Source organism: Canis lupus, chromosome 3, assembly GCF_003254725.2.
Source record: "Canis lupus dingo isolate Sandy chromosome 3, ASM325472v2, whole genome shotgun sequence".
NCBI classification, from domain to species: domain Eukaryota; kingdom Metazoa; phylum Chordata; class Mammalia; order Carnivora; family Canidae; genus Canis; species Canis lupus.
The window spans coordinates 8,102,455-8,117,281 of record NC_064245.1 but is presented as its reverse complement, the minus strand read 5'-3'; the positions used below and the strand labels follow the sequence as shown (position 1 = coordinate 8,117,281).

The window sequence follows — 14,827 nt, the reverse complement described above, 5'->3', positions numbered from 1 at the left end:
GCAAAGGGAATAATATGGAAGAGAGACTTTATTTTTTATTATTTTTTTTATTTTTGGAAGAGAGACTTTAAAAACTGGCAGAAACTTGGCACGACTAAAATGGGATTTTTTTTTTTTTTCTGATCTATAAAAGGTCCCAGATAATGAAAAGCCTTATGTGTTACGCTACAATGTTTGGATTTTATTCTCATGTTATTTTTGGGAGGCACTGCAAAGACCTTGTGCCAGCAAATGACCTAATCCAGCATGCAGCTTCGAAAAACTTACTAAAGCAGTTTTCTCTGTTGTGTTTCACTCTGGTTCCTTCTAGTCATACCCTGAGTTGACTTCCATATCAGAGGAAACAATTACCTTGTTTAACCCAAGACTGTCATCACATTGGTGTGAGGCCCTCTTGTATATTTATGATCTTTGTTTGAAAGCTGTGAAAATTGCTGCCCAGATCTTGAAGTCTTCGTAGCTCACAGTAGTGCGATGCAACGTTCATCCCATCGGACAGTCTTTCTTAAACAATCGTGGCACGAGGCCCGGGAGGAGAACCTGGCTGTGGGGCGCTGTCCAGTACCCTAAGCCGTGCAGCGCGATTGGCACAAGGGTGTCGCAGACATTTGCTCCCACGCACAAGTGTCCCAGGATAATGATCCTTCACCATGAGTGTATCGTTCTTGACAGTGAGCACGAAGGAGCCCCTGGTCCATGGGTTTTACACTGCGCAGGACCCAGTTTCCTTCCACATCCTGAGTGATAGAAGCAGAAGCATTTGCTAAATATGACCTTATGGGGACCTCCTGGCTCCTGGTCCCCCCTCCCCCTTCATGCAGACGTAAGACAGTTGTCTGTCCTACCGCCTGTGCCCCCACCCATTTCTGGCTGTGAGCAGAAAACATGTTAGGGGTCCGTGCCTCTGAATTGGAAGGTACGTTTTACCGGTGATTTTCTTCTCTGTGACCCGGGTGGTGTCCAGGTTTCCGGCCTCAGTCCCTAACCTGTTCAGGAAGCTTCCATGGCTGTGGGCAGTGTCCTCTTTCTCCTGCATGAGCCAGCCTCCTGCCCAAGAAGCTGTTTGTCCCTGTCCTTGTCCTTGGTAGCGCTCAGACCTTTCAAGCCTTCCCAAACTCCTGCCCCCAACCTTGCTCGCTGCCACTTTCCCCAAACACAAGCAAGGAGGTGCAACATAGAAACATCACCGAATGGTGTTTTGAGCAAACCCAGTTCTAGAACAGAGCAAACTAAGAGATCTAGAGTAATGGGGAAAGGAAAAAAAAAAAAAGCGGTACGGCTTGGACTGAGGAAGCTGCCGTTCCTGAAATGGGCTCCCCCGGTGCAGGTGCCAGCGTGCCCGTCGCCGCGGCCCGGGCAGGTCGGCTTCCGTCCGGGGCCTGTCCACGGGGCAGGGGGCTGCGGGGGGTTCTGGGGTCCGGTCCAGCTGCGTCTGTCTGTCTGCCTGGGATCCTCTGACCGCACAACCCCGCTTCTGCGTAGTGAATCTCTAGGCGAAGCGAATGCTTTCAGGGCGCTTGGAGGTTTGTGAAGCGCCCCCACCACTTGCACCTCCCTCGGTTTACAGAATGACCGTGAGGTAAGTGGAGGTAGCCCTGTTTGTACAAGAGAGGAAACTGAGGCTCGGTAGATGAAGGGACTGGCTTGATGAGAGACCCCTCGGAAGCGGCGCAGGCGGGGTCACAGGCGGCCGTGCGGATGCCCAGAGGGAGATGCCGATGGCGTGTCCTTCAGGCCACTTGCAGACCACCACGGTGTTAGCGTTGGTTCCTGTGCCGCCCCCATCCCACCCGAGTGCGCAGAGCCCGGTCCGCGGGGGAGCACGGCCGATCGGAGCCGCTGCAGGTCGGCCCCACAGGACGGTCTCCCTTGGCGTCTCCTCTTCTCCCATATACACAGTCCTTCTCTGCTCTAGGCCTCGTTGGGGTCTTTTTTTTTATAATAGATTTATTTTTATTGGTTTATCAGTTTTATTGGTGTTCAATTTGTCAGTATACAGAGTAACACCCAGCGCTCATCCCGTCAAGTGCCCCCCCAGTGCCCGTCACCCAGTCACCCCCACCCCCCGCCCTCCTCCCCTTCCACCACCCCTAGTTCGTTTCCCCGAGTTAGGAGTCTTTATGTTCTGTCTCCCTTTCTGATATTTCCCACACATTTCTTCTCCCTTCCCTTATATTCCCTTTCACTATTATTTATATTCCCCAAATGAATGAGAACATAGAATGTTTGTCCTTCTCCAACTGACTTACTTCACTCAGCGTAATACCCTCCAGTTCCATCCACGTCAAAGCAAATGGGGGGTATTTGTCGTTGGGATCTTAAAGCTGGTGTGGCTACGATCGGGACCCGGCGACTGATGGATCTACCTTTTTCTCCCTCCCCTAGTCTCTCCTCCAGGCCCCCAGTGAACACTGTTTGCATTTTGCTGTTTGATTCTTCGTTTATGCCACTTTTTTTTTTTTTTTTTTGTCTTCAGGTTTTGTGATGAAGGAACCTGTACAGACAAAGCCAATATTCTATACGCCTGGGCAAGAAATGCTCCCCCCACCAGACTCCCCAAAGGTATGTCTGAGGCCTCTTGCGTGGCCTTCTCTACAGCTGTTTAGTTTCTGACTCGAAACTACTCTTTATCATCTGTCCTTTCCACAGTCGTCGACAGCGTTCCGTTTTGTAATTTCACGCTAAAAATTACCTGTATTGCTCGCTCTGTATAGAAAAGGTTTGGCTTAGGTAGTTAACTCTTTGGCTGCCTCTCTCCGCTAAGTAACTTGCCCCCACAACAGCTTAGAGAGAATTCGAAGATGGACAAGTACACCTCGAGCCACCTTTGGCCTATGGCACATTGGTTCTCGACAGCAGGAGCATCTCGTGAGCCAAGAGAGCTAGGAATTAAGTAAATTGCTGTTTCAGCAAACAGATTTTTTTTTAAATTTATTTATACATAGAGACACACAGAGAGAAAGGCAGAGATACAGGCAGAGGGAGAAGCAGGCTCCATGCAGGAAGCCCGACGTGGGACTCGATCCCAGGTCTCCAGGATCACGCCCTGGGCTGTAGGCAGTGCTAAACCGCTGCGCCACCAGGGCTACCCCAGATTTTTTTTTTTTTTAATAGCCTTGGTACTTGGGTATTTGATGTAATGCCAGACCTCAGCTGGCTTTCTGACATCACTTGAATCTGTTCCTCAGCTTCCAATGAGTGCATGAATTACCAGACTCTTTTATCACCTCGCTGGCTCTTAACGTCAGAGGGAATGTGCAGTTCTGTCCCAGGATACGTCTGCCTTGGTCCGAGGCTGGCGTCTTGTGATGCACGTGGCCCTCTTTTGCCTCCCTACCTTTGCAAGTTCTCATCGATATGTTTTGCTTTGCTTCAAATGAGCTTCTGAATCCTCTCAACAGTTTAGCAGGCAGCTGCTGCTAAACAAATTTAGAAACTATTGGGGTGGTGGGGTGGCAGGGCGATGGGGAAAGGCTGTTACAGATTCATTGACATTTTTAAGATTCATTAGTTGAGGCAGGAAAAAAATGTTTCTCTGCTTGTAAATATTTTCTCTCTAGATTTTTTTTTTTTTAGCTTTCTAGATAACTCTATAGAAACCCTTTGGATTCCAAAAACATATTGACACGCTGCACTTTGTAATCTCACTGATAACCGATTTCTACAATAACATTTTTTTAATTTATATTTTTATTTATTTATTCATGAGAGACACAGAGAGAGAGAGGCAGAAACTTGGAGGGAGAAGCAGGCTCCATGCAGGGAGCCCGAGGAGGGACTCGATCCCTGGTCTCCAGGATCACGCCCTGGGCTGAAGGCGGCCCTAAGCCGCTGAGCCACCCAAATTGCCCCTCTCAGTAACATTTTTGCAGATATATGTTTTCATATGGAAATAAAAGCATGTCCCCCTAGATGCTCCTAAGAAGTCTGTTTTCTGTATTGAATCAGAAAATAAAAAGGAATGTGAATATGTCCAAAGCAAAATGAAAGAATGGGCTTCTGTATGTCTGTTACCTAATCAACAAGGATAGAATGCTGCTTTCTTCGATTTCCCCCTTAAGGTGTATGTGGTGCCTCTGGTTCCGAAATGGGAAGTAGGAATAGAATTGTATCAGAGCTTTGAGAAGGAATGATAGATTATATTAGAAATTATGTGTTGAATGCCTGACTCATGTTCGTTTTCATAGAACATAGCTTCGTGTGTTATATGCTATTTTACTTCCCTTTGGATTTCATAGATCCACGACCTGAGATTAAATGCTCTACTTGAGACTGATTTCTAAAATTCTGATTTACCTTCTTTATGGATCTTTAGGTGTTGGCTTCAGAGTTGGAGGAGAGACCGGCAGTAAATACTTTGTACTCCAAGTGCACTATGGGGATATTAGTGCTTTCAGAGGTAAGTTTTGAAATGTTGGAACTAAGCACAACTTTAAATACTACAAACATATAAACTATATGTGAAAAATGCAAAATGTACATACTATAGACCTCACTTCCTGCCCACCTGGAAATGACAATTGCTTTTGTTTCCTTTAATTGGGGGACCGTTGAAGAAACAACTTTTACTTCGAAAGTTATATTCTCTTATCCGTCCCGTGTGCTGCTTTCTCTTATTCTGACGTCAGGGTTCTTTTGCTTTCCAATGTGTCGCCTTATCTACCTCCTTCTACTGGGGGATTGCTTCCAAGGAATGTTATCAGAGGAATAGGGATTTAGCAATGTATTTCCGTTACTATAAGCAAGGCACGGGGAGAGTCAACCTGTTTTGCAGTACCGGGGAACTTCTCAAACACTCAGGCCCGTGTCAGTGCTTCATCTGTGATCTACGCTGACCGCTCCGTGGACTCTTCCATCGTCCACTGACTGATGCACACACCCTGCCTACTCCTTTGAAACTGCTAAACACCCTCCCCACCCCCAACAACTCACTGGTCTGCCCATGATTACCATATGCACTTCATATTTTTTTTAATTGACGTACAGCCAACATACAATATCCTGTTAGTTTCAGGTGTGCATCACAGTGATTCAATATTTTTATATACTCTAAAATGATCCCCATGATAAGTCTAGTTACCATCTGTCACTATACACAGTCATTACAATACTATTGACAGTGTTCCCTATGCTGTACATTAATCCCCATGACTTGATTTTATAACTGGAAGTTTGTACTACGTACTACTCCCTTTAAGTCCTCCTCTTCTTATTATAGAATCATTAGCATGAGAAAGGGGCCCTGTTCCCAAGGCAACCCACACTGGTACTTGGTCTTCCTGCTGTATTTAGTCAAATTCCAACCGCCTCCCAGGTTCACACTGCGGTGTTCACAGGAGTGTAAATATTAAGCAATCTTCTCTTTGGCTTATCAGCTTTTCCACTGTGTTTTGCTGACTTACATGTATTGCCCCGAGTTCTCTAACATTAGATTTCTGCTAACCAACCTGATACATTTTCCTCTCCAGACACATTAGCTTTCCATCCGGCAACTAGGTCTTGAAGCACGAGTCCATCTCTGCCTATAAAGTATCCTCTGGGGCCTTTGCGGAGAGTGCCTCATGTGGTGATGGGGGCTCCACAGATTCTCAGTATTCAGGACTGGGGCAGTAAATACAGTCCTCCTCTGGAAAAATATATTAGAATCATTTCATATGATAGAAAGATTATTCTGAGCACTGCAATCAGATATGTTATCAATTAAACAAGTCCCTGTGGACCAGCCCATGAACCCAACTTCCAAATAAAACCTGTTTCTATATTGAAAATAAGAGTAAAAGGGATCCCTGGGTGGCTCAGCAGTTTCACTCCTGCCTTCCACCCAGGACGTGATCCTGGATCCCAGGATCAAGTCCCACATCGGGCTCCCTGCATGTAGCCTGTTTTTCCCTCTGCCTGTGTCTCTGCCTCTCTCTGTGTGTGTGTGTGTCTCTCGTGAATAAATAAATAAAATCTTTTTAAAAATAATACTAAAAAATAATAAAATATAAAATAAAATAAAAATAACACTCTGAGTTATAGTATACAAACAGCTGTCCATCTTGGGAACCGAACCTGAAACCTTGTTCGCTGTAGTGTGAAGGCAGTTTCGTTGAAAACAATGGAATAAATGTTTGCGTTGGAGGAACAAAGACAGAAATTCTCTGCTCTAAAAATTTAACACATTGGATTGGTGTCATTGGAACAGACAGGTGCCAACACTGCTGACTTGCAAAGCATTGGCGACAGTCTAGGAGACAAGGAAGGCCTTCCCTGACCACCACAAGGGAAGTCCCGGTTGTACCCATGCTCACTGCCCCCCCCCCCACCCCCCATCCCTCCAAAGAGCCCCCTGGACTTCCCTTTTCAACCGGATTCCTCCTAGCTTTGTAGTACATCCTAACAGATACCACCTCGACACCCTAGGGAAGATGGATGATACAGACTAGTTTTAAAATCTATTACTGTCACGATTTAATTTATCACTGGAGAGGAATTCATTTTGTTTTGTAATTTATGTTTAATCTAGGGACAATTTAGAAGTTCTGAGATTTAATATGTAAATACATAGTTATTCTTTACTGTAAGAGACCGATGAGCAACTTTCATAGGAATTTTGCATTTTTCATTTTTTTTGAGAACCATTTTTCTTAAAGAAGGTATATATGAGGCATGAGTTAGAAGGATTACTCGTGCTATAATTCCAAGGACCCTGTTGTAATATAACAAAAATGTGAACAAAAAAATCTCACCCGTGTAATTTTTTCGGTAGTATTAGATATGGTCTTGTGCCTTAAACCACACATGACTTACAAAATAAACACATGGGAAAATATCAAATCTCACTAAAATTAGAGAGCATTTTACATTTATTAAATCAGGGGTGAGTGGAGATTGCATTATAAAACCAGAACTGCCAGGGTTTGAACTAATTGGGCACAGTTTGGGAGCTTTTTTAAATGAGTGCAGTATTTTGAAAAGCAAGCTTGTCATATTATATGCATTTTATACAGAACATTAAAATCTCACTCAGGGCTTTTGTCCTAAAGAAAGAGTTGTTGTTTTTAAACGAGCTACCTACCCATGGTTGTTTACGCCCCATTAACTATTGATATGAAAAACTGGAAAGTTAACAAAGGTCCCTTAATAGGGGACTAGTTAAATAAATGGTATAATAACAAGTCATAAAAATTTATATAGAGTATGTAATAACAAATCATAAAACTCTATGTATGCTCACGTTTCCAAGTATTATAAAGAACAAGAAAAAAAATAGTCAATAACATGAAAGTCAGAATTGAGTGATTTTTTTTTCTTTCCAAATGTTGTAATATTATCTTGATGTTTTTAAATCCTACAAGTAGGGATCCCTAGGTGGCGCAGCGGTTTAGCGCCTGCCTTTGGCCCAGGGCGCGATCCTGGAGACCCGGGATCGAATCCCACGTCGGGCTCCCGGTGCATGGAGCCTGCTTCTCCCTCTGCCTGTGTCTCTGCCTCTCTCTCTCTCTCTCTCTGTGACTATCATAAATAAATAAAAATTAAAAAAAAAATTAAAAAAAAATAAATAAATAAATCCTACAAGTAGAAGTAGTATGTTAAGTCTTTCAGTACCTACCAGTTAATATGCTACATTCCCAATTATACCCTCTTGACAAAAAGCTCAGTATAACTCTCTACACGCCTGGTTTGCAAGGAGTGACTTAGACTGTATAAAGGTTCTATATTGTGATGGCACACTTGCCGCTAGAAGCACCTAGAAGTGAAAAATAATCATGCCATCATACCTTCTAGTGATTATAAATTATATATTTTATTGCATATCATACATATGTCTTACATACTTTATCTACACATACACACATAGCCAAATCATATTAGTGTCGGGCACAGTTTGAACTTGATGTTAAAACTGTTGATTTTTTTTTTAATGGTTTTATTTATTTATTCACGAGAGACACACACAGAGAGAGAGAGAGGCAGAGACACAGGCAGAGGGAGAAGCAGGCTCCATGTAGGGAGCCCGATGTGGGACTCGATCCCCGGACTCCAGGATTGTGCCCTGGGCCAAAGGCAGACGCTAAACTGCTGAGCCACCCAGGGATCCCAAACTATTGATATTTTTAAGTATAGAAATTAAACATCAGGGATCCCTGGGTGGCGCAGCGGTTTGGTGCCTGCCTTTGGCCCAGGGCACGATCCTGGAGACCCGGGATCGAATCCCACGTCGGGCTCCCGGTGCGTGGAGCCTGCTTCTCCCTCTGCCTATGTCTCTGCCCCTCTCTCTCTCTCTCTCTCTCTGTGACTATCATAAATAAATAAATTAATTAATTTAAAAAAAAAGAAATTAAACATCAGAAGAACACCAGAAGAAAGTTATGGCACTTATGAAAAGTAGGAAAATGTTTGGCTTACAGGTGTTGTGGGTATTTTTCCTTACAGAGAGTGTTTCTCCTTACATAAGAAGCCTAGGACTTCTCCTTAATAAAATGCCAACAGTGAAGGTAAAATTTGTTGGAATATGATAAAGTATCAGAAGCCAGATGAGTGTGTCTTGGACCGTGATCTAGATTAGTAGGAAAAAAAATTGAGCGTGATTTTCGAGGGGGTTCTGTGGGATCGCATGAAATATTTGTTTTGGTTTGGTCCTTGTTTGTTTTGGAAATTGTGCAGCATGTGAAGCCACTAAAGCATCATTTATAAACACCCATCTTTATTAAATGCCATGCCAATCACAGTTATCAGACCCATGCTGGGGGGCTGGGTGGTCTAACCTTCCTGCCCACTGGCATTTTGTATATGCTAGCTGGAGAGACAAGCACCAAATCTGCCTTTATAGACAGTACTAGAACTGCATACCCGATATGGGGGCCATGGAGAGGTGGAGCAGGGAGGGCCATGTCTGGGGAAGGCTTCTTAGAAGATGGAAACTGAACCAGGATTTGAATAGTGATCAGAGTCCCCAGGTGGGCAGAGGGAGGGGAAGACACGTCCCAAACAAAGGTAAAAGCATGTGCATAGACACAGGGAAGTGAAAAAGCCTCATGTCCACAAGGAACTTTCAATAATTTGGTACTACTGGAGTGTGAAATGCAAAGAGAGAGGTGGCAAGAAACGAGAACATTGGTGAAGGGTGGGGGCCGGGCCATGCAGAGCTTTGTTAGGACTTTATCATCCTGAAAAGCACTCCGAGTGCTTATTAGCTGGGCAGTAACCTGGGCTTCCATCCTAGGCTTGACTGCATGGAGAAACTACTAGCCTTTGAAGAAAAGATCGGGGCTTTTGCAGGCCAGGGTGACCCAGGGCTGAGGCTCCGGAAAGCCAGAATGAGTTCCTAACTTTGTATAAATTAATAATCCGTGGAGAAAATAATATAATATAATTAGAAATGATTGTCCCAAGGAGGCTGGCTGGCCTGGATGGTGGAGCATGCTATTCTTGATCTTGGGGTTGTGAGTTCGAGCTCCACATTGGGTGTCGGGGTTGCTTGTGGCTCAACGGTTTAGCGCTGCCTTCAGCCCAGGGCCTGATCCTGGAGACCCGGGATCGAGTCCCACGTCCGGCTCCCTGCATGGAGCCTGCCTCTACCTCTGCCTGTGTCTCTGCCTCTCTTTCTGTCTGTGTCTCTCATGAATAAATAAATAAACAAAATCTAAAAAAAAAAAAAATCAAATATAAAAAAAAAAGAAATGAATATCCCATATAAGTAGTAGCCTCGTGCAGGGGTTAGGTGATCAGACCCTAAAGCTTGATGGCCTGGAGATGGCACTTGCTAGTTTTGTCACCCTCACAAAGTTTCTGGACCTCTTTGCCTTCTTCCTCATTGATAAAATGGAATCATGATGGTTTATAAAAAGATATCTGGTAAGTGCTCAGTACATGTTAACAGGCATCATTATAGTCCCTATAAAAGGCTTTAAGCGGACCTAAATTGCCCTAAATGCAACCTTTTGGTCATTGTTGCCCATAATATAAAGAGTATGTTGGTTGCTTTTTCAGGGGGTTAGAATTCCTGGTTATATTTTGAGACAGAGCTGTTCATAGCAGTCACGTTGCTGCTAGAAGTTTCCTAGTTCTGCTGTTTCCTGTTCTCCATGGCAGTTTTTATTATTCATAGTTCATTTATGAGAAGATAAACTACAAGACTGTCCCTGCCTTCAAGGAAATTAGAATAATGGGAGCTAGAGATTCCTTCTGGTCCTCTTTCCCCGCCCCCCCCCCAAATTTTTTCAATAAAGTCTTGTTCCAAAGAGAAACAAAACTCCTGAGATTGTTGCAGAAACTATATTTCTTCTGGATATTTTGGCCCCTGGGGGAATCTTAAGAAAACCAGCTTTTCCTTTGCAGAGTTACTGGTATTAGCTTACTGGGTTTCAGCGTTAGCTCACTTCTCAAACTGGGAAAACCCATTTACTCACCAGCTGAAGTTGGAACTGATATCCTTGAAGTGGAGGTAAGGACGTCCGCCCAAGTGCATGAGTTCCGACTCCCTTTGGGTTGGCCGAGTTTCCGAGCTGGAAACCACTTACTGTCCTTCAGTTCTTGTTGCTTATAGGAAAACTATACCGGGTATTGTCAAAGATACGGGCCCCCTACCCCCTGACACGTGCTCACGTACACCCACGTCCAGGGCTTGGCTCCAGCCCTCAAAACACACATATATTTTAGGATGTTCCCTGCAGTGTTGCTGAAAGATTCATTTTCCTTAGGGGGGGTGTGTAATCTTTAATTCTAAATCAGCTGAATGAAACCCCGGGGATCCTGTTTGCAACTCTTCCTTATGTGGACTCTTGGAAATGTAGCCTCCCAATTGCTGGGATCATAAGTAAAATCAGATCATGAAATTCACGTTAGTAGTAGCCTTAGAGAATTGATAAATCCGTTTCGATAGGCACACTTTCCAGAAAGCTTAAGCTTTTAACTCTGCAAGTACCGTAGCTTTACAACATTTTGGACAGAAATCTTTCCCAAAGATATTACATGTCTTTTGAAATTAAAACAGGCGGCAGGTGCTGAATGCCTGTAGTAGCTGTGTCCAGCATCGCTGACGGGCCTTAAACATTAGTTTCCCTCTCTACCCGCCCCCCCCCCAGTTCCCCCCACCAGATTCCCAATTTGGGGATATCTTCCTGAATGTCAATGACTGCACACTGATTTCCCTCAGAATTTTAGGACTGCATGGAGTTTTTCTGGTACTGGGGCTGTGGCCTTCGTCTCTCTGCTTTTCTGTTTTCTGTATGTTCCTCTTTGCCAAGCTACCATTTCAGCTCCCTTTAATTCAAACAGAGCACCGTGTGGAGGCCCTGAGGGGTAAGCTCAAAACTCTGCCCTCGTGGAGCTCACCAGCCAGTGGCGGCAAATAAAAATAAAAAATAGCAATAATCATGTGAGTCAATACACAGCCCTTGGGGTTAGAGGGGATGGAGAGGCAGGCAAGACCCTACCCAGTTTAGACAGAGATTGATTCCAAATAGGCCTTGTTCTCCCTTGTTCTAAGTTGCTGAGTTAGATGCGGAATCTGGGTGGCTCCACTTCATGACTCAGAATTAAAGCCCTTACAGGGAACTTTTTGAATAAAATGGTGAGGACACCAGTGCCTGGACCTGGTGACATTGCGATTTACTTCTCCTTGTCGTCCTTGTGTTATTCCATCCTGTGATCCGTTAGGTGTGGCCTCTGAACAGCTTAGTTCCAGGCAGGTGGGTGTCCCTAGACACCGGGTGTGAGGTCAAGCCCGCACCCTCTACACTGGTCCACATTTCCCCCTTGAGGGTGCCCGGCTCACCACCACTGCGGGAACAGTGGGAAGAGCGTGCGGGATGGGAACAGCGGCAGGCAGGAGGGAAGACAGGGATTCTGACTCCACTGTGACTTCTGTTACATCTCCGTCTCCTACAAGACCACTGCCCAGAAGCTGTTGGAGAAAGCTTTGGCATTGTGAGCCCAGGAGAAGACCCCTTGTTGATGCATTTTTGTGCAGGATGGAGTGTAGGTCAGTGGCAGGGCAGGTACACTCAAAATTCTATGGTCCTGGTGTCCAGCAGGTCTCTGTGGCTCCAGTGCAAGCCTGAGAGTGCTCCTGACTCCCCGCTACCTGCTGGGGGAGACAGTGGGAAACTGTGGGGACGGTCACGCCCCACCACCTCCTCTGCTGTCTCCTCTAAATCCCACTCAGGGCCTTCCTCCTGTGCGCTCGCCAGCAAGATGCCCCATGCCTGCTTTTACTCCTCTGCAAAGTGAAAGATGCCGTGGGTGGGGTGTTCGAATCCCACGTAGCTTCTAGCATTCCAGATGGCCAGGAGCCTCCTCACTGACAGGGAGACCTAGTGGCACCTTACTAGCACTCAGCCTGGCCTTTCCTGAATAGGCCTCTGATGTACACGTACGTCGGGAAGCCTAATTGCCTTCCAGAATACAGGTCCTGGAATCGAGCCCCACTTTGGGCTCCCTGCTCAGCAGGGAGTCCACTTCTCCCTCTCCCCCACCCTGCTCATGCTCTCTCTTGCTGTCTCTCTCTCAAATAAAATCCTAAAAAAAATATATGTTTGTGGACACACACACACGAGGTTAGTTCTCAGCACGGTCTTTCATTCCAGGGTGCAGATAAGGTGTCCAAGTCTCACCACCAGGGACAGCAGCCCTGCTTAAACAAGCTTATCCTCAGCACATACAGAAATGTGGTTCCAAGAAGGATACGCTTTGCCTCAGTTTCTCTCTGCTCTCCCAAGGCTGCGATTCCCATGCCACTCAGCAGGTCTCCTCCTTTCTTCCCTCCCCCATGTCCATTTTTTATTTCTCTATTATTCCTTGATATAAGGGCACAAACTTCTACCCAAATGCTTTGGGCCACATGTGGTTTGGAAGTAAGGACTTTCAACGTGATAGAAAGGTACTCCAACGCAAAAGTTACGTATTACGTGATATCACCTTTGGGATTCTGGAGCAGCAGCCCTAATCATATATGCTTGTGTTCCTATGGAAAAATGTTCAAATAGTCACACTGCAAGGGATAAAGACCATAAATAGCATCACATCCGTTCAGACCAAATTTTGCTGCCAAACGTTTTTTTTTTAATTTTTTTATTTATTTATGATAGTCACAGAGAGAGAGAGAGAGAGGCAGAGACATAGGCAGAAGGAGAAGCAGGCTCCATGCACCGGGAGCCCGACATGGGATTCGATCCCGGGTCTCCAGGATCGCGCCCTGGGCCAAAGGCAGGCGCCAAACCACTGCGCCACCCAGGGATCCCTACCAAACATTATTTAAACTACAACAACCACCACCACCTTAGGCTTCCAGAGCTTTTCAGATTTCAGAGTTGCAATAAGTTCTATTAGAACAAAGAAACCTGAGTCATCAGTTAAAATAATAACAAGGATTGGAGGACTCTGGATATAGCTGAATATTTTCCCATTAAAACATTCTCTCCCAAACTTTCATTTTTCATCTTTTAGAAAATACAGGAAAACATTAAAAAGAAAAGTTTAAAACAAAAATCACCCACAATACCTTACTATTGAAAAATCCTATGAGGTGATGGCTGTACATCTCTATGAAAATACTAAAAACCAATGGATTATACACTTTAAAGGGGTAAATTGTATGGTATGTAGATTATGTCTCAGTGAAGCTATTGAAGAAAAGGCATATAGATCACAAAAAAGAATCTATAGCACCCTCTTCATTTCCAGCTCCCTTTCTCCCTGGACACCCCCCCCCCCGCCCCCTGCCAGGTAACTATCATTTATATCTGCCTAACTTTTCATAATGCTTATCCTGACTAATGTTTCTGTATAAACACAGAAACCACGGAGGTGGATATATGCACTTTTTCTTTTTTTGGACAAAAATCGGACCACTCGCTTCACAGATCTGCATCTGCTGTTGTTTTGCATTTACCAGTGTGCCCTGAGCATATTTCTAGGGCAGACCATGTAAAGCTCTTCCATTATTTATAACGGCTGCCTAGTGTTCTGTGGTGCAGACATACTATGATGTATATAGCCCGCTCCCTATTAAAGACATTTAAGTTCTGAGATTTTTGTGCTATCACAAGCGATGCTGCAGTGAACTTTAATGTAAGCAGTGTTTTAAGTAACGATGTTTTGCTACTGCAGGGTAAAGTTCTAGAAATGGGATTTTTGGTTCGTGTAGTGTTTAAGCCTTAACAGATTTCCACCCAATTACCCGACAAAACAGTTTTTCCAATTTACAGTCCAAGGGAGTGAGTGAGCCTCATATCCTTACCTCCACTAGATGTTTTCACACTTGAAAAATTTTACCCATTGTTTACTTAAAACAAAGAAACTCCTCTTATTATTTCATTAAAAGGATTGGAATTAGCTGAAAGGTCTTAATAGAATTACCTCTAAAGTACATCCTCTTTACTAAATTCTGGGAAAGTCAGGATTTCTCAGAATCTGATCTGAGGACTTGCACCAGAATCTCCCTGCGGTGCTTTTTAAACGGAAAATTCCTGGTTCGAACCAGATATTGAATCAGATTCAAAAAAGGTAGAGGTGAGGCACTGGTGTACTGGAGCTGGCTCATATGGACTCAACAATGCCCACTTGTTAATTTTCAGATTTTTTTTTTTGAGCTGTTTGCTAATTATAACCATCATTAGAAATGAAGGCAATACTCAAAAATTTTCATCTCCTAATTATTTTGCTACATTTTATTATCACTGCCCTTGAGTCATTTATTATTTCTCTTGTATCAATATGGTGGAAATACTGTAAAATGTTCAGTGATGACGCATTGCAGCCATTGCCTGAAATCGACCACAGTGGGAAAATTTACATTGTGGAAATTGACAAATGCTGCAGATCAGTGCTTGAGAAATTATTT

General features: G+C 44.4%; 1 protein-coding gene across 12 annotated transcripts in view; it reads left to right on the top strand.

Annotated features, from left to right (window-relative positions):
- Window positions 1-14,827, top strand: part of PAM (peptidylglycine alpha-amidating monooxygenase) — a 150,443-nt gene that overhangs the window by 55,156 nt on the left and 80,460 nt on the right. For all 12 annotated transcript variants that reach the window (XM_025438445.3, XM_025438444.3, XM_025438443.3 and 9 more), the window contains exons 5-6: window positions 2,477-2,562; window positions 4,316-4,399. In XM_025438445.3, coding sequence (XP_025294230.1) covers window positions 2,477-2,562; window positions 4,316-4,399 — 170 coding nt within the window. The remainder of the gene's footprint in view (window positions 1-2,476; window positions 2,563-4,315; window positions 4,400-14,827) is intronic.